The 20,211-nt window shown below is 36.4% G+C and overlaps 3 protein-coding genes across 4 annotated transcripts in view; 1 reads left to right on the top strand and 2 right to left on the bottom strand.

The window, feature by feature from the left end:
• Positions 1 to 6,571: 6,571 nt before the first annotated feature.
• LOC111496285 (transcription factor bHLH96-like) lies at positions 6,572 to 8,261 on the bottom strand. Of its 2 annotated transcripts, none has more exons than XM_023146679.1 (3): positions 7,478 to 8,261; positions 6,930 to 7,301; positions 6,572 to 6,852 (listed from the first exon to the last, which is right to left on the bottom strand). In XM_023146679.1, the coding sequence occupies exons 1-3, from the start codon at positions 7,916 to 7,918 to the stop codon at positions 6,757 to 6,759; spliced, it is 909 nt and encodes a 302-aa protein (XP_023002447.1). In that variant the 5' UTR covers positions 7,919 to 8,261; the 3' UTR covers positions 6,572 to 6,756. The 2 variants fall into 2 exon arrangements, with proteins under 2 accessions (XP_023002447.1, XP_023002448.1); XM_023146680.1 differs by having other exon boundaries at positions 6,930 to 7,298; positions 7,478 to 8,256.
• Positions 8,262 to 17,482: 9,221 nt separating this feature from the next.
• On the top strand, positions 17,483 to 19,293 carry LOC111496241 (RING-H2 finger protein ATL34-like). Its single transcript, XM_023146616.1, has one exon. The coding sequence runs from the start codon at positions 17,664 to 17,666 to the stop codon at positions 18,804 to 18,806; it is 1,143 nt and encodes a 380-aa protein (XP_023002384.1). The 5' UTR covers positions 17,483 to 17,663; the 3' UTR covers positions 18,807 to 19,293.
• Positions 19,294 to 19,949: 656 nt separating this feature from the next.
• The window catches only part of LOC111496195 (protein DETOXIFICATION 27-like), a 4,211-nt gene continuing 3,949 nt past the window's right edge, over positions 19,950 to 20,211 (bottom strand). The window contains exon 9 of the mRNA XM_023146553.1: positions 19,950 to 20,146. The gene's annotated coding sequence lies outside the window, so the exon portion shown is untranslated. The remainder of the gene's footprint in view (positions 20,147 to 20,211) is intronic.

Below are 20,211 nucleotides of genomic sequence, written 5' to 3'. Positions count from 1 at the left end.
ACCCTAAACCCTAAAATAAGCCAATTTTATAATAAAATAACGACACACACTTGATTTGTTTTAAACTATAGTTTAATTAAACTATTCCCTAAATGTGTATTACAATATATTGGTTAAGTAAGAACATAATGGGACCCCTCTACTTTAAACCAATTTAATAACATTATTAATTCTTTTAATTAGGACCATTAAATTAAAGGCATGGTCTTTCACATGCTTACACTCAAAATCATTTCATTAAAATTAACAATTTTAATTAAAGGAATCAGATCCATATGCTTTTCTTTCCATCATAATGCTTAATTTTTCTCATATTATTTTAATTTAATTTAGCTTTTATTAACCTTTAATATTGATTAATATTATGGTTTATAAAATATTTGATTAAATTAATAAAAAATATTCCAAAAATTCATAATTTATCTAAAAAATAAGAAAATTTCAAAAATACCCTTACTTTTTATTAATTTAACTTATTTAAAAAAAATTGTGGGATATTTGTTGAAGAAATGAGGAAAATAATTATGGGGAAAAGACATTTTTAATATGCTCCATTCACATCGCAATAAAAATGGAATATGATATTTAGGAATGGAAAAAGTGGCCAACAGGAAGGAGACACGTGTCAAGGTTGGAATAATATTTTATTTTATTTTTTTTTAAAAAAAAAGAATAAATAAGGAACCCGAAATCCGACCGTCCGATTCAATTGGTGGTAATGGTAATGGAATCTTTAGTGCTACTATTTTTTAAAAGCAACCCATTTTCTTTTCTTTAAAAAAACAAAAAATAATTATTTTCATATTAGTTTATAGCCGACTTAAACATAACTCAACTGATCGAGATATTATAACTTGAATAAAAAGATTAGAGGTGAGGTTCGAATCCTCTCCTTCATGTATAAATGTTCATCGCCATTAAATTTAGAGAGAAAAAGCATGAGCCACTATCACGGTCGTACTTTTTCAACCGTGCGGCATTGTGATCTTGACACGCTTATAATCAGTCTCAAGGGAAACTCAAGTTCCATTCATATTTTTCGTCCAGTTTTGTGGTTTCGTCGGACCTTTAGCAAGGTTTGTGTTCGCGCAACTGAACATCACTTATGCCAAATTCAAAGCCGCCTACGCGTGCATGTTCAATCGTCTGCTACTAAACAACATCGCATCTCATTGTCATCTCAGTTCACAATGACACGATCCATGCATCGTGATGCCATCCCATATCTCGAGACACATCGTTGGGAATTGACTCATGTATCGATCATCTTATTTAGATATCCGGAACATTCATCCATCTGGGTTCTCTCGAGCATCAGACTCTACGGAAGGGAATGATACAAATATTTTCTCTCTCCTAACGATCAGTAGTTTAATTTAATGGTGGTGTACAAAAAGATTTATATACACCCGTTTGCAACAAAGTATTTTATTTTCAATCATAAACATATTATACCTCGAAAACCCTCACTTCATAGATTCTTTGAAGCCGAACTAGCGTCCTAAATTGATTCTCAAAGCACGGACTTCCTAAACCACGAAAACTAATTCTTCAAGCATTTTTAGGGTTTAGAGGTCAAAGTCATGGCCAAGCTTATACAACCTCAAATCCCTCGAACTAGAAAAGACGTGAAGAATAAAGTTAGAAAGAAAAGTAGTAAAGAAAGAACAAAATGATAGTTAAAAGAAGCATAAGAACATAGAAAGGGTAAGACACATAGACAGCCAAATGAGGTGGTGGCATAAATGCTATCTTTCCCATAAATGTCGTATCATACAACAAAAATGCACCAAAAACAGAAGTTATCTCTATCAAAGTGAGTGGCCATTACCAAACCCTTCTTCTTCGAACATCAAACAAACAAACCAAAACAAAAGACAAAAGGATTCTCTTCCATGCATGGCCACACCCACCATTTTCATATAAAGACACCAATTCCCTTCTCTATATACTTGGTTTTGCATTGAAAATACGTAAATGAAGCAAACCCAGATGGAAAGTTTTGATTTTTCAGATGATTATTGGTGTTAGGAATGGGACAAAATTCTTTAGAGAGAGAGAGAGAGAGAGAATATGTTCCATTCAAAGATGCCAATTGTGTGGGGGATAAACTTAGTCATAGAAAGGACATTGAGAAGGCATAAGGACGTGCCTTTCCAAAGGTCTCTTCGGTTTTGGTTTAGGGTTTGGGAGGGAACGAAGCATTCCTAACTCTGTTTAATAGACGCATTTTAAAACTGTGAAGCTAACGATGATACATAACAGGCCAAAGCGGACAATATCTACTAGTAGTGGGATTGGGCTGTTACAAATGATATCAGAGCTAGACATCAGGCTGTATGTCAGAGAGGACGCTGGGCCCTTAAAAGGGTAGATTGTAAGATCTCACAAAAAATTCCTTAGAAGGGTGTGGAAACCTCTCCCTACCATTCGTCTTAAAACCATGAGACTAACAACGATACGTAACGAGCTAAAACGGACAATATTTGTTAGCAGTGAACTTTAGCTGTTACAAATGACATTATGGCCAGACACTGTGTGCTAGTGATGATGCTAGACTTCTAGGGGGTGAATTGTGAGATCCCACACCCTGAGACTAACGGCAATACATAACAAACCGATCATATCTAAAATTCAAACCCTCCTCTCCACCAACATTGAGGAATTGTAGTTTGAAAATTGCCCCACATTTTAGGGGCTTTGTCTTTTTACACAATACCCACCCAATATTTGTTTGACACAAAAGTCAATCAACTAAAACCTCGATAAGAACCGGTCATGCTAGCAGATGAGCCAGCACCTTTGCCTTCCACTACTCTTTTTTGGGTAACCACTAAATAATTGACACCAAATTTGAGAGAAAAAGAGAAAAAAGAGGTGTTTTTATTTATTTTTGAATCCAAAAGTGCAAGAGAATATTAAATATAGTGTGTTTAATTTTATGCAATATATGTGGATGATATAGTAATCTAAGAACACCAAAACATAGTGGGGTTGACCTTTTTCCCAATTCAACTTTTTTTTAGATTTTTTTTTGGGTGTGGTTTGACTTTCTTTTCAATCTTAGTTGTTCATAAATTGGATTATCACTTTTATACTCAAATGAAACAGCCCAACCAATGAGATGAACATAAAGAGGCATTTGAGAGAGATGGTGGTGCCTTTTATGTTGTTGTCTATGGTCAAACTTCAAAACAACCTTTATGGGATGTTGAATTCTCGAAACCATCACGATGTTGATAATGAGGATGATAATGCCAACAAATGACAATGACGACGATAACCCTCCACTGTTCTAGTGCATAATCGTGAATCGAGTCGTCAAACATTCAAAAACCCTAATCCATAAAGGAAAGCAACTAATATCTATCAGACATGTCATGAGAAAGACTTTGAACGCTGGTCTAAGTTTTACTGTGACTTCAAACACGCAACCATCATGAAAAAGACTCAAAAGAGTATAAGAAAAATGTCGATTATGGTTCAAAAGACGAAGGTTGGTCATTGGCAAAGAGCTATACGGAAGCGTGCGTCCTCCCCGTCCCATTGTAATATTCTTACCAATCCACTTGTTTATTGAACATTCTACATTGGCCTTCAATTTTATGCCTTTTACCAAAAAAAAAAAACATCTCATTCACTAAACTTATTCTTTTGACTCATCATTCCTTCTTTTTTATGATTCAAAAAGTTACACAAACAATTCTCGAACATAATTTTAATAGTGTACCAATTTGATCATAATTCAACTGTATTATAGGCCTTGCATTAAAAAAAACTAATATTATATTTTGAATCATATTTTATTAAAAATAGATCTAAAAATTGAAAATAAATAAAAGAAAGTATTGATGGAGGGTTTGGACCCAAAAAAGAAAATATAATAAAGTTAATTAAATTTAATTAAATTTAATTAAATTAAATAAAATTATTCTTTTCTTGAAAAGTCCACACGTTTTGTATTGGATTAGGCCAGTTTGATATTTTTTATTTTATTTTATTTATTTAAATAAAAAAGATACCTTTGATTGTCATTACGTAATTGTATTCTTAATTGATGCAAAATTACAAAAATGTGCTTCATCAGCAATCAAATTACATTCTTAAAAAGAAAAAAAAAAATCAAAATTTAAAAAAGAATTATTTTCATTTGGGCTTAATTTATATCAATTTTTGAGCTATTCAAAGGCCCATTATGAAAGCCCAGTTTAATTTTCATTTGGGCTTAAAGCTTCTATGAATCAGCCCAATTACTTTTGCAAAGCCCACAAAAGTCCAGCCCAACCATTTGGAAGGAGGGTTCAACAGGCAAATATGGTCCGCAATGGCCTATTACATATCCTCGTGAGCTTCACTTTTGTAAGGAATGTTTCGTTCACCTCTCCAACCGATGTGTGATCTCACAATCCACCCTCTTAGAGGTTCAGTGCCCTCGCTGACATACTACCTGATGTCTGTCTCTGATACCATTTGTAATAGTCCAAGCTCACCGACTTGTTACATATCGTCGTTAGCCTTACAGTTTTAATATCTATTAGGGAGAGATTTTCACACTTTTATAAGAAATGATTTGTTTCTCTCTCTAATTGATATGAAATCTCGCATCGAGATTTTTAACTACGGACCTTGTAATTTGAATATACACTTACGTACTCTTATCCATATTCGAGTGATTAATACGTGTTCGATCGGGGAAAGACAAAATGAAAGATGAAATGATTTAGGGTTTAATTTGTTAGATTTTTTAAACAAAATGATGAGGTTGGAAGGAATAATTATGAATATTCACATATGAGGTTGGCCCCACCCCCCTCCCCATCTTTTTTGTTCTTCAAACTCATAATCATGTTTTTTCTGTCTCTTCATCTCCTCATCATTTCATTTCAAGAATTTTAAACTCATAACTTTTTCCCCATTTAGCTACAACCCAACATAGGCTTTCTTTCCATGTCTTGAGATAGGAGTTCACAATCCACCATTCTTTGGGATTCAACGTCCTCGCTAACATACCACCTAGTGTTCACCCTTTTCAGGGTTCAACATCTTCACTGACATAGTGCCTGGTGTATGGCTATAATTTCAATTGTAACAGCTCAAAACTATCGTTAATAGCTATTGTCTTTCTTAGGCTTTGTCTCATGGTATTAAAACACATTTGTTAGAGTGAAGTGAATGTTTCGTTCCTCTTTTTAGTGGATGTGGGATCTTACACTAATTGAATCAACAAAATCGCCCCATTTAATTAAATTATGGATCAAATTCTTTATCGGGACCGAAAAAACAGTCATGTTTAACTAAAACTAGTAGGTAGAAACAGGAATGAAGGAAGAGTTGGTGAAACGAAGGTGTTGGAAGAGGAGGAGAAAGTAAAAGAGATGTGTAAAAGATGAAGATCTGGTTGTGGGCACATGAGTGTCATAATTGTTTCAAACCCAGAATTGTGGCTATCAGAATCATTCAATGATGAACAATATTCTACCAACTTCAAATCTCATCATTTCCCACACAAACCTATCCATTTCTATCTACTTTTCTTCTCATTCTTTTTCCCCTATTTTATGATAAAATCACATAACAATCTCATTTACACGCTTCTATAGAGAATGATATTGTCTGCTTTAACCCGTTACGTATTACCGTTAGTTTCACAATTTTAAGGAGAAGTTTTCATACGCTGATAAGTGATGCTTTGTTCTTCTCTCCAACTGATGTGATACCTCACAATGGACTCTCCTTGTGGGCCTAACATCCTCTCTAGCACAGTTCTAATACCATTTGTAACAATCTAGCTCTTATATCATTTGTAACAACTCAAGTCCACTGCTAGTAGATGTTTTTGCTCGTTACGTATCACCGTCAGTCTCACGGTTTTAAAATGCGTCTATTAAGGAGAGATTCCACACCCTTATACGAAATGTTTCGTTTTCCTCTCTTGCCGATGTGGGATCTAACAATCCACCCCATTGGAAGCTTAACGTCCTCTCTGGCACACCGCTCAGTGTCTTCCACTGATGTGGGACCCTACAATTCACTCCCTTGTGGACTTAACGCTCTCGCTAGCACACCACTTAGTGTCTCCCACCAATATGAGCCCTCACAATCCACCCCTTTAGGGAATCAACATCTTCGCTGGCACACCGCTCGGTGTCTAGCTCTAATACAATTTGAAACCGTCCAAGCCCACCGCTAATAAATATTGTATGTTTTTGTCTACTACGTATTGTCGTCAGTCTCACAATTCTAATATATGTCTATTAAGTAGAGATTTTCACACTTTTATAAAATAGTAATTCGTTCTAATCTCGGGAGAGATTGAATGGGTATATATATAAATATGTAGAGTGGAGCCCAACAAAGGAGCTTTGCTTGGCTGTGGAGTCCAAGGAAGACAGTCAAACCTTTAACACAATAACAATTATTGCTTCCATGTTGCAATCTTGTCGGCTAGTTCCTCTTCCTCTTCAACTCTCACACATTTCAATTACCAAATCAAATCTTTCAAACACTAAATCGATCTGTACGATCATGTTTTCATAGATATGATTAATCAAAACTTGGAAGAATCATAAACATTATTAAATAAAGTTGCCATCTTTATATTGAACCAAATTCATGATATTAAATTTTACGGATCAAAAGGATCCAACGCTATGTGCTTCATTTGCATGGAAAATTGTTGGACACCATAAGGAAATCGAAGAGATTCTGAACAAACAAAATACATTCGGAAGAACACAGATTGAATCGATCAAAGTGTCAGCTGAAAGCAGATTCCTCTTGAATGGAGAGCAGGATTTGATTCACAGCTGCAGCGATTTCATCCACTGTATTCAACTCGCATCCTTCCTCAATCTGATAAAGTTGCAAATAAAAATCAAGTTTTTGATCCAAAAAGAAAACCCATGTTGAAAAGTTCGTGTTTTTGTTACCTTGATGCTTACAGAGTAAAGAACCATTTGATCCAAAGTGGTGACATTGAGATGAAGAACGGAGAATCTCAAGCTTTGAAACCCAGCCACCATTTTGAGGAGCTGCCTCGGGCGTTTCTTGGACAAGATTTTGAGGTTGGCATGGGTATCCACCATGGTGACTTCGATATCTCCGGCGGCCCATTGGGTGTTGGAACTGGCAGAGTCATGGGTCGAGTTTGTCGCCGGAGTTGAGAACTGTGGGAAGGAAAAGAAGTCGGCGAAAGGGGATGAAGCTGTTGGTTCCTTGTGGGCTTTGATGAACTGTAATTGCTGTTCTAATTCCTTGACGAAATTAATGGCGCCACCAATAATGGAGGCTTGGTCTCCCTGCTATAATATTCAAATAATTAGCCTTGAAAAGTACACGACAACTCAATTATTAAACATGTTCTTGTGTTCTGTCGTGAAATTGAAGTAATTCAACAGTTTTCCACCAAAAAATGAAATCATGCTCTGTTTTTGGACGGTAACTTTTGTCATTGTCATGAAAAAGAAAGGTGACTGACCCTTTGAACGTAAGAACACGGCATTAGTGATCGGAGGACGGCAAGATATTCATTCATTTGTTTCCGGCGGTTGCGCTCGACGGCGATGTGGGTCATCCTCTGGTTTTCTATTTCCTCCTTGTTTTTCATGTTTCGAGTCCGCCGTCGCTTTCTCCTCCCGGTCGTCGGCGGTGGGGACGGTGGAGACGGTGGCGACTGTTCAACTTCCATCGGCGGATAGAGAGCTCCTACGGAAAGCGGCTGATTGATCGAACATTCCTCGGGTGAAGGCTCCCAATTAGTGGGGAGTTTTTGGGGGTTTTCAAGAAAGGATTTTTCTTGTTCTAATTGGAAGCCATAGTCGTAGCCGGGCCAAGCGCTGCCGTAAGAACAGAAATCTCTGCAAACATAAGTAAATGTATCTCTATTTTGTGGGTAAACCACCGTTTCCAATGCCATCATCAACGATCACTCTGTTTTTTCCGGCGATCGGAAAAACAGAGAGAAACAGAGAGATGGGGTTGCTCTGTTTCCTTGAAACCAAGAAGACCTAACAACGAAGGTTAGGCTTTTATGTATGGCTACAAGCACCTGAAGGAAAGGGGCTTTTTAAAGAAAATGAGTTCAAAGAAGCCATTGCAAGAGAACAAGGTGCACGTGAGAAGGCATTGTAGATCAGTACTCGCAGCAGCAGCGAAACAGAGGAAGAGAGAGAAACAGAGAGAGAGAGAGAGAGAGAGAGGAATCTGGCGTTGCTAGAAATAGATACTCTGTTGGGGTTTGGGGATTTGTTTGTTCATTAAAAGGGGAAGATGAAGAAGACCTTTAAATGAAACTTTAGATTACTCAAGTTGGTGGACGTCAAGTATTAATTAAATTCTACAACAAAATAAAAACGTCACCCTATAAGCTCTCCCACTCTCACAAAGACCACATCTTTCGTTTCTCACTCGGTTGCCCTTCGGGTCTAAACCTATTCATTAACCAATTTATTGTAAAGAAAAAACGATCACAAACTCTTCTACTTCACAAAGGGTACATTTTTCGTTCCCATTCAATCGTCCTCCGAGTCCAAATCTACTTGTTAACATATCTATTATAAACAAAAGAGGTCAGAAGTTTGAATATCTCGTGACCTACAAGCTCTCTTGCCTCACAAAGGCCACATTTTTTGTTCCCACTCGGCTGCCCTCCGAGTCCAAAGCTACTTGTTAGTAGATCTGTTTTAAAGAAAAGAGGATCAAAAGTTTGAATATTTCGTGACCCACAACCTCTCCTGTCTCACAAAGGCCACATTTTCCGCTCCTACTCGATCGCCCTCTGGGTCCAAAGCTACTCATTAGCATATCTGTTATAAAGAAAAGAGGACCAGAAATTTGAATATCTTGTGACCCACAAGCTCTCTTACCTCACAAAGGCCACATTTTTCGTTCCTACCCGATCGCCCTCTGGGTCTAAAGCTACTCGTTAGCATATCTGTTATGAAGAAAAGAGGATCAGAAATTTGAATATCTCGTGACCCACAAGCTCTCTTACCTCACAAAAGCCACATTTTCCATTTCCACTCGATCACCCTCTGGGTCCAAAACTACTCGTTAACATATCTGTTATAAATAAAAGAAATCAGAAGTTTGAATATCTCATGACCCACAAACTCTCCTGCTTCACAAAGGGTACATTTTTCATTTCCACTCGGTCTCCCTCTGAGTCCAAAGCTACTCGTTAACGAGGTCAGAGTATTAACCATCTCGTGACCCACAAGCTCTCCTATCTCACGAAGACCATGTTTTTTGTTCCCACTCGGTCACCCTCCAGATCCAAAGTTACTCATTAACATATTTATTATAAAGGAAAGGGTTCAAAAGTTTAAACGTCTCAATCAAACACATTTTTATTGAATTGGACAATTAAATAAGAACAAAAATTTTATATTTAGCCTCCTCCTTAATTTACTCATAAAAATGGAAATGTAGCACACATATCATAATCAAGCATAAAAATTAAATAAAATTTGATACTTCAAGTTCATTGAATGAGAGAGTATTATTGAAGCTGAATTAGTTAAATCATATCTTTACTATTTTCATACATTTGATTAATGGCCATAAAACATTTTAAGTGAATAAAGCATGTTTTGTCTACTTTTTCTTTTAATTTAATTTTATTTTCGTGAAAAAAATAGATAAAGTGATTATATACAATTTTAAATATTAAATAAATGTACCATATTTTATATCATTTATTTTTATTCTATCATGTCAAATGAAGTATATCACACTTAGATAAGAACGTACAGGTATAATCTCTCGTTACTTCGATACTGATAAGTCCAAACTAAGAAGAATTTATATTAAAACAAGAAAACAAGTGGAAGAGAGAATTTGTGAGATCTTATATCAGTTGGAGATTTGAACGAAACATTTTTTATAAGAGTGTGGAAACCTCTTCTTAGCATACGTTATTTAAAACTGTGAGGTTGATGGTGATATGTAACAGGCCAAAGTGGATAATATCTGCTAGCGGTGGGTTTTTGTTGTTATAAATGGTATCGAGTCAGACACCAAACAGTGTGCGAACAAGGATGTTGGGCTCTCAAGCTCTTGGTTGGAGCTAAGAACGAAGCACTTCTTAATAGTGTGTGAAAACCAAGAGGGAAACGAAGCATTTCTTATAAAGGTGTAGAAATCTCGTTTTGGGAATAAAACATTTCTTACAAGTGTGTGGAAACGGAGAAGGGAACGAAACATCTATTATAAGAGTGTAAAAATCTTACCCTAGCAGATGCAATTTAAAACCATGAGGTTATGGGCGATACGTAATGGGCTAAAGTAGACAATACGTGCTAAGAATGGAGTTTGACTGTTATAAATGGTATCATAATCAAACATGGAGTAGTGTGCCAGTGAGGACGATGGATCTTCAAACTCTCGATTAGAGAGAAGAACAAAACATTTATTATAAGCGTGTGGAAACCTCGTTTTGAGAACAAATATTTTTTTATAAGAATATGGAAACGTAAACAGAAAAGGGACGAAAAACGAAAGAGGAATGATACATTTGGTTTGATTTGACAATAATTTGGTCGGACAAAGGGCAAAAAAAAAACCGATGACGAAAAGCTGGAAAAATTACCAGAAATTCTGAAGATCTAAAGAAAAAATGAAAAAAAAAGAGTATTTTAATTGAAAGAGAAAGAAGGGGGGAGCGGGACATTGGGCGCAGAGGAATCCATGTGACCTTATGAACACCCACTCTTGTAATCATCCAGCTTCAAGACTATATACTATATGTGTCTCCGACACCCTTTCCAACACTGCCTACTGTTCTTTCTCCTGTTCTTTCTACTGTTCCAATGTTTTTTTGAATGCAAAAACATTATAATATAACCAAATTAACTCACATTTCTATGCGACATTCTCACACCTTTGTCTTTTCATTTGTTCCTTGGAATGTCTTCCATGCTTACTCTATTTCCTTATTGCTTTGTGTTCTGTGTTTTTCTCTTTCTTTTCTTTTTTTCTTACCCTTCTCAATACTATTCTTCTTGTGATGCTCTTTCTAATTTTATACGATACAACATTCTACCCGAAACGAGTGATAGTAGTTATTATCCGCTTTAGTCAATTACGCATCTTCCGCAGCTTCACAGTTTCTAAAGCGTATCTACTACAGAGAGATTTTCATACCCTTATAAAAAATGTTTTGTTCCCCCTCTCTAACCGATGTGGGATCAACGTTCTCACTGACACACCACTCGACGTCTGTTTCTGATACCAACTTCCTTGCTAACACACTTGTCTGGTGCATGACTCTGATACCAATTGTCACAGCAAAAATATTGTCTACTTTGGCTCGTTACGTATCGTCGTCATCTAGTAGGAAGAAGTTTTTACACCCTTATAAAAAAGTTTTGTTCCCCTCTCCAATTTATGTGAGCCAGCGTTTTCGCTGGCACACCGCTCAATGCTTATCTCTAAAACTAACTTCCTTCCTGACACACCGCCTGATGCATGACTCTGATACCAACTATAACAATTTAGATATTGTCTACTTTAGTTTGTTATGTATCGTTGTCATCTATTAGGAAGAGGTTTCCACACTCTTATAAAGAAGGGTCTATTTCCCTCTCCAATTGGTGTGTGTCAATGTCCTCACTAGCACACTGCTTGGTGCATATCTCCGATACCAACTTCCTCGTTGACACATTGCCCAATGCATGATTCTGATAACAACTATATCAGCCCAGATATTGTCTACTTTGGCCCATTACATATCGTCGTCATCTACTAGAAAGAGGTTTTCACACTCTTATAAACAATGCTTCGTTTCCCTCTCTAATCGATATGGGAACAGCGTCTTCGCTACCACATTGTCTCCTCACTGGCACGCCACCTTGTATCTGGCTCTGGTACCAACCATAACAGTCTAGATCTTGTCTACCTTGACCCGTTACATATTGTCGTTATCTACTAAGAGAAGTTTTCACACCCTTATAAAAAAAACGTTTCCTTTTACTCTCCGACTAACGTGGGATCTCACATATTATGAGAAACATTTGCATCATATTTTATATTATACTAAATAACAGTAAATATTCTAATTGGAATTTATTTAAACTATTATCATAACGTTATTATATTTAATATTTGCAAATTCCGACCAAGCTTGAGAATATTTTATAAGACCCAATATGAAATTTACTATGATATGGAATATATTCCAAATAGAATCTAATATTATAATAAGTAAATTAAATATAATTTTATAAAATAAAAGTTAATTTTACAGCTTATTATTTAAGATTCGAGAACCATAATTGCAACTTGTTAATTAATATTTTCCAATTAAAAAAATCCACTCATTTTCTTACTTGGAATTTTCTGCAAAATCCAATGTATTTTTTCTGAGAAAAATAAAATAATATGAATCATTAATTAAGAATACTATGTGCCACGTCATTATTTCCCTTCATTTTCTACATAGAATTATTTTGCAATATGTCTTTCTTAGTACAATCCTCATTACTATTTTTTTTTTTTTTTTTTGCTTAATATTATAAAATCAATAATTTTATAAATATTATTATTTTTCAACATAATAGCTTACACGACACGTTACCGAGTACAAAAATGGTCATAATAATAATTTCGTTTAAAATACAAAATATTCGATCGAGCTATATCAATAAGTATATAAAAAAATTGAACTAGTGGCAATGATATCTTATCTTAATAACATAAATATTTAAAATGAATATATTAATCGATTCAAGAATTAGAGTTGGATTAGGAAATTAAACAACATGAAATTAATTAAATTGGTCTAGGAATTGAGACGTAGGTAGTGTAAATTAATTAAAGGAATTAAAAAAATTAAAAAATAAATAGGAAAATAAATAATTTATATATATATATATATATATAATGGAATTGCATGTGGTTTGAGCGTAAAATACGGTTACCAGAAACCCTAATTTGTGCATGTGGGAACAACGTACAAATCGGCTAAAAAAATTAAAAAAAAATAATTATTATTATTATTTAAAATTTTAAGAAAAAACCCAAAATTTCTGGGGTTATTAAGATGGTGATTGAATCAGAGATTTGGATTTATTTAAAATTTTAATTACCTAAAACCGTGTTATTGGGACCTCAAATTCTGGGAAAACTCGTCTTTTATTTTCCTTTTATTCAAAGTAATCTCATTTTTCAATGATCTACGTGGAAATTAGCTGTTAATATTATTCTAATTTTGAAGCATGAAATAAATATGTGTTTTTTAAATGTGTTTTAAAACTATTTTGTTATTTAAAACATCATACATGCAACTCATAATCCAACCCATTCATAATACGTTACTTGATGTTAGACATGACTCGATCATTTTTTTAATGAGATTTAAATGTGAGACTGACGGTGAACGTAATGATCCAAAGTAGACAATATTTATTAACAGGGGGCTGAGACTTTTACAAATGGTACCAGTCGAGTTGGACACTGGGTATGCACAATATCTGATAATTGTAGACTGGGGCTGTTACAAATGGCAATAGAGCTAGAGACAAAGCGGTGTACAAGTGAGACACTGGGTACGAACAATATCTATTAGAAATGACATAAGAGTCAGGGCGGTGTGCAAGTGAGGACACTGGACTATGGCTGTTACAAATGACTTCAGAGTCATACAACAAGCAGTGTGCGAGGGAGGACAATGATCCTAAAGAACCTCTCCCTAATAAACACACACTAAACAGCGTGAGACATTATTAAGTCAAGCACATCCATATCTTGACTAGTCATCGAACGTAGAGCAATCAAATCAAGAATCTATGATTAAAATTGAATGAACAGGATAGTCGACCGAGTACATGTGCCATCAATTTCTCTTGGTTCCCACACTTTTAGAACGGTAGGAACAACAACATTTGTTTAATAATTAATCAGTAATGAAACAGACCCTGATTAAGTAATTAATCAATTAATTAAGCTTAGCTGAGTGGAGCTGGCATTGTCCTTTGTTTAAATCCCGATGAAACCCATAATTTTAATCATAAATATGAGTATTCAAAGCTCATAAAAGTTGAAACTAGTCCTTCTATAAACATAACCCTACCCTCACCTTTAAATATTCACCAAACTATTTAATCTCTCTTTTGCCCTTCATCAAAAGATTCTCTTATTTTTTTCCTTTTTGGTTTATTCTCAATTATATTAATAAATACAAAAATACATAAATAATTTCGACTATATTTCTAATCAATCATAAATATTAAACTAATATACATTAAAACCGAGTCGCCCACAGATTTTGAGTTTTGTTAAGTGGGTGCAATCTAACGGTATCTCCTCTAGAAAACCTTCGATCTCTAATTCCCTTGTATGGGTTGGGCAAGTTTGGATGTCCCTACGCTTAACAAGTTTCTGGTCGGGATCGTAGAACTCTCACTCGAGTACAGAGGCGACGAGAGATGATATTCGTGATCGGCCATGAATGAAAGGGATTTTGAGTTAAAAAGATTAGTTTAATGTGCATGGGAAAGAGTGGGTTTAGGGTTTAAAAATAGAAGGAAATAAAAATTGGAATTCCCAACAAAATGGAAAGGTTAAAATATTGAGATCAGAGGAAGGTACAAAGCCATATATATTATTCCCTTATCTCCCAGATTGTGCTATCACCGCAGCGCAGGACACTCCGAATCTCTTTCTTTTCTTTTTCTTTTTGGGTTCCTCATGTGCTTTCTTCTGCCTTCCCATTGACGTGGAAACCATCTTTTTTTTTTGCTTTCTTTTTTATTATTGCTGTTTAGGGTTTGAGATAGTACAAACTCCGGTAAAGTGTTAGCAGCCATGTTTGTTCAAGACGTGTTGCCTATGACCGCATGTTCGTTGCATTGTATACTTTTACTACTTTTCTTTATCACTTTCATGATATAGTTCATTTTTTTGTATGACGTTTTAACATAATCATGCCTACGTCTGGTAAACCTGAAATGCCCTAAAATGTATTATAGGGGGTGCGACTAGTCGTCAATTCTTCATATACAGAGTTATATGTTATTTAAGTCGTCAATTCTTCAAACCCTCTTTCGAAAATCTCCCTACCTTCTTGAATGGGATTAGAGACTTATGCATACGTTGTCAAGTCGTAAATGACGCAATTTCACGTTGGTTGATTCACTCAGAGCTAAGAGTCATTGTCGCACAATCGCTTATAAATATCTCAAGAGGATGCAATTGTCCTAAATCCTAAATGAGATTAGAGGCTTAAGCATACGTTGTCAGGTCGTACATGATGTGATTTCGAGTTGGCTGACTCACTTAGAGCTAAAAGTGAGTGTCGTACAATCGCTTATAAATATCTCGAAAGGATGCAATTGCCCTAAACCCTAAACTCTAAACTCCTATGAACGATGTACCGTTGCTCGAGCAAGTAAATGGGTATCAAAGTTAATGATTTTTACTCGTTAGATCTTCTACAAATTTAGGGTAAATGTATAATGGTTATATATGTATGTATAAATATTTTGTGGGTGATTGGGATTCCGGAGAGGGGCGTGATTGGATTAGACAGGAGACAAGTTGGAGGTAGCAGCCGTACACATGTTGTCAAGGGGTCCACGTGGTGAGGCAGCACCAACGCCTACGCCAGCATGTACCAGGCCTAAGCCCAACTACCCGCCACGCCACCGCCATCCTCCCTCCTCCGCCGTTGATCCACCTCCTTCGCCCCCTCTCCTTTCTCCTTGTCGTGTCTTTTACTCTTCTTTTTTTTTTTTACCTCACCTTTTTTACATTTTTATTCATTTATTTATTTCTATAATTATATTTTATTATAAAGTTGGTTCTTGAACTCCAATAATTATTGATATATATATATATATATATATATATATATATTATTGATGTTGAATAATCAAATCTTTATAATTTTCATTTATTGTACTAAAAAAGTACAATAATATGAAACCGGCCCAAGCCCAAGTTTGAAGGAGCTAGTAGGCCCAAATTGTTCCGTTGGATTGGGCCATGAGAAGGTTGAGGTGGAGACGATACCCGGCCCAAGCCCATTACAGCAATTATGTTCTATTTTCAAGACTCTCTTTTGAGTTAGTTAGTTATATCTACCAATAAATTATTTAATATATATGAAGACTATGAAAATGACCATTTATTAAATATTAATAACGTCTATCATATATTATACAACTATACACATCATAACATAAAGTCCAACAAATGAATTAAATTAATTTCCAACCATTTCTTTGGTCAAAATAATCTTATTTTTTACTTAAAAACCAATAATTAATAACAATGATATATGATTTGAAAATTTGTTTTTAACTTCTTTTCTTTATTTACTTATTTATTTTAAAGAATATTAAATATTAAAAAACCCGTTTTTAACTAATTACCTAAATCCTGACCAAACCAGTTCTTGCGTTCAAGTTAGTGTTCGGTTTTTTTAATTTAATTTTTGAGTTAATTAGCGTTCAAGTTATTTACCATTAAATTTTTTTAAATTGTTTCTTTTATTTTTATAAATTTATCATTATCCTTTTTTATTTATTTGAATTTAAACCCGAGACCTTTAAAATAAATCTATAATGTATTAGCTAGTTGAATTTAAATGCATGATATGGTCAATTTCAATGAATTTATAATAAAATTGTATACATTATTTTTTTGAAAAAATGATTGGAAACATTAATTTAATTAAATGCGTAAGGATATCATTCTCCATTTTCTTAATAGAATTTCAAACACATGCCTTGAATTTCCAACCCAATCCAATTAAAAAAAACATTTAGAATTTTGGTTTCGTGGCACTTTATTTACTTCTTGCTCTTTAAGGGTGAGACTATCACCACAGACCAATACGAATTTTTTTGTCTTCACTCACATGCTTCAAACAAAGCACATTTAACTACGAAGTTTCTATGATTGAGCAACCAAAAAGGAAGATTGTAATGCCTCAAGCCCATAGCTAGCCGATATTGTCATTTTTGGGTTTGAGCCGTTACAAATGGTATATGAGCCAGATACTAGGCGATGTGTCGATAAGGAGGTTGTTCCTCGAAGGGGGTAGACATGAGGCAGTGTGCCAGTAAGGACGCTGGGCCCCGAAGGGGGCGAATTTGGTGGGCATCCCACATCGATTGGAGAAAGGAACAAGTGCCCGCGATGATGTTCGGCCCTGAAGGGGGTGGATTGTGATATCTCACATCGATTGGGGAGGAGAACAAATGAGCTTTGTTAAGGGTGTGGAAACTTCTCCCTAACAAACGCGTTTTAAAGCTACATTTAAGGAAAAATCCAAAGAAAACAATATCTACTAAGCTTTGGGCCGTTATAAAGGGACACGTGCTTAATTAAGCAGTGACTTTTCTTAGTCCTTCTATCATTAAAATCACTCTAATTCGAATGTGATATCGATTCATTCATGTATCTCTCTTTTACTTGGATATATATAAATATATATACACATACACAGCCCACGTTGTGTGCACAAATTGTAGTGGTGCCCTTTTGTAGATGCGGCCATTGACTTGACTTAGCAAGAATTGGGTATCTCAGACCATCTCAGGTCTGTCAGTCAAACCCACTTCCGTCTCTCTTCAGCCACCATTTCCTCTCTCTTTTTGAATCACTTCTCCTTTTCCCCTACAAATTCATTTCTTCCTCTGTTTTTGTTACCTTATCCAGATATGCCCTCTCCCGCCCTCAATCATGTCGCCGCCGCCTTCCTCTTCTATTCTATCCTACTCGCCGACATCGCCTCCCTCGCCGCCGCCCAATCCGGCCAACCCACCGTCCCCAGTCCCCCTGATTTATACCCTTTTAAACAGACCATCAGCAAACGAATGGCCATCGTTTTGATTGTTCTCGTTTGCTTCTTCATCGTCATCGCCGTTCTCTCTGTCTACACCCGTCAGTGCACTGACCAACACTTCGGCGGCCGCCTCCTCCTCTCTACCGCCCAAACTGCCACCAACACCCGATCCAGAACGGCTGCGCGTGGCCTTGACGCCGATGTTATAGCTACTTTCCCCACCTTTCTATACGCCAACGTGAAAGGGCTCAGAATCGGAAATGGGTCGTTGGAATGCGCCATTTGTTTGTCCGAATTCGAAGATGATGCAACGCTCCGATTGTTGCCGAAATGCAGCCATGTCTTCCACGCCGATTGTATCGACGCGTGGTTGGTGTCTCACTCGACCTGCCCTGTTTGCCGCGCTAGCCTTGTCCCCAAACCCGGCGATGTATCTTTTGCTGCGTTGCTCAATTCCGATTTGGGAATTGACCGGAGCGGACCGGTGACCGGAGCGGAAAGTGGTCAGGTAATTGTTCGAATTCCGGAGGGGAATCAAGGGCAGGAAGTGAGTTTGATAAACCGAAATGAGGGATTGAATCAGAACGGTCCAATTCGGTCGCGATCGACGGGATGGCGGTTGAGCGGGCTGTTCCCACGGTCGCATTCGACGGGGCACTCGCTGATCGGAAGAGGGGAGGATTACGCGAGGTTTACGCTGAGATTGCCGGAGGAGGTAAGAAGTGAGCTGTTGAATTGGAATTTGAATCGGGCGAGGAGCTGCGTGGCGTTGCCGAGGGAGCAGAGTTCGAGACAGGGGTACCGGAGTGAGGTGGGGAAGAATGGGTTTTTGGGGAATCGGAGTAGAAATGGGTGGGTGGAGTGGCGGCGGACATTGTTACCGGCGACGCCATTGCTTGGAAGGGAGGGTTCGAGAAAGGATGTGATTGTCAACGGAGATGGCTGTGGACGGCCGTTCTCCAGGTTGCCGGGTGATGTGGACGGGAAAGTCAAAGTCAACGATAACGTAGGCGGCTGAAGAATTGGGCCGAGTTGGGCTTTTGTGTTTTACTTGGTCTTGTTTTGTGAAGAAAAAAAAGTCAATTTTTTATTGGGGAAAAAGGAGGAAACGGTCAAAGTTCGTTGGCTATAATCGATGATCCCATCCCATTTGATTGGCGCATGTCACAAACACATGTATAGAGGAAGGCTTCACTTTTTTCTTTTTTTTTCTTTTTTAATTTTAATTTTAATTTTTTAGGAAGTTGATATTGTGTAAATAGAATAGTTTTAGATGTAAATTATGGTTTAGTTAATATTAGTTTAGATGTTAATTTGGGTTAATTAGTATTAAAATTGGGCCGATTTGGAACATTTTTAAATACCAATTTAAATCCCATCCCTGATTGCTCGACCACCTCTTCAATTTGCCCCGAAGCGAAGTAAGATGCAAGGTAGCTTATTAGTGTAATCCCTTTGTGAGTTGCACCTCCGACTACTGACCTTTGGGCTTTCCCTTTCAAACTTCCTCTCAAGGTTTTAAAAACATGCATGCTTGGGAGAGGTTTCGACACCCTACTCTCTCCAACAAGTTGTGGGATCTTACGATCCACCCCCTTTGGGGCCCAATGTCCTTACTGGCACATCTCCCTGTGTCTGCTCTAATACGATTTATAACAGTCCAAACCCACCGCAGATATTGCCTGTATGAACTTCCTCTTTCCAGCTTCCTTTAAAACGTGTATGTTAGGGAGATGTTTCCATGTGGGATTTTACAATCTACCATTTTTCGAGGCCCAGTGTCCTCCTTGACACATTTTTTGGTGTCTGCTCTGATACCATTTGTAACAACTCAAACCCACCGCTACCAAATATTGTTCTATTTAACCTTTCTCTTATGGGCTTCCTCTCAATGTTTTTAAAACGCGTTCATTAGGGAGAAGTTTTCACACTCTTATAAAGAATGTTTTGTTCTCCTCTTCAACTGTGAGATCTTACCAATTCAATAATCTTCCAATATATCGACTTGACTTTGTAAAAAATAGTAAGTAAGAAATAGCTTATTCTCTAGAAATTTTAACATTACATCGTGACTCGACTCTATTAGACGTTTCACGTGGAAGAAGTTGAAACCAAATATAATTAGATGTTGGTGATTGAAAGGTTAAAAGAGACAGCAAGGTAACCAAAAAAGACAAGGAATCTCATTGCCAACAGCTTTTTCTCCTTGTTCTTCCCCTTTCCCATCGTCACCAACACATTTTTTGTATCACATGTTACCTAACTTTTGAATCATTTTAGGTAAGCCACCATAATTGAAAGAACATACCATCCATGGACAGCTTTTAAAAAACCAAGAACATGAATCATTTTGATCATTACAAAAAAAAAAAAAAAAAAAAAAAAAAAAAAAAAAAAAAAAAAAAAAAAAAAAAAAAAAAAAA

Source organism: Cucurbita maxima, unplaced genomic scaffold, assembly GCF_002738345.1.
Source record: "Cucurbita maxima cultivar Rimu unplaced genomic scaffold, Cmax_1.0 Cma_Scf00022, whole genome shotgun sequence".
Taxonomy (NCBI): Eukaryota; Viridiplantae; Streptophyta; class Magnoliopsida; order Cucurbitales; family Cucurbitaceae; genus Cucurbita; species Cucurbita maxima.
Note: the sequence above shows the minus strand (reverse complement) of the source record. Positions and strands in the feature narration are given on the sequence as shown.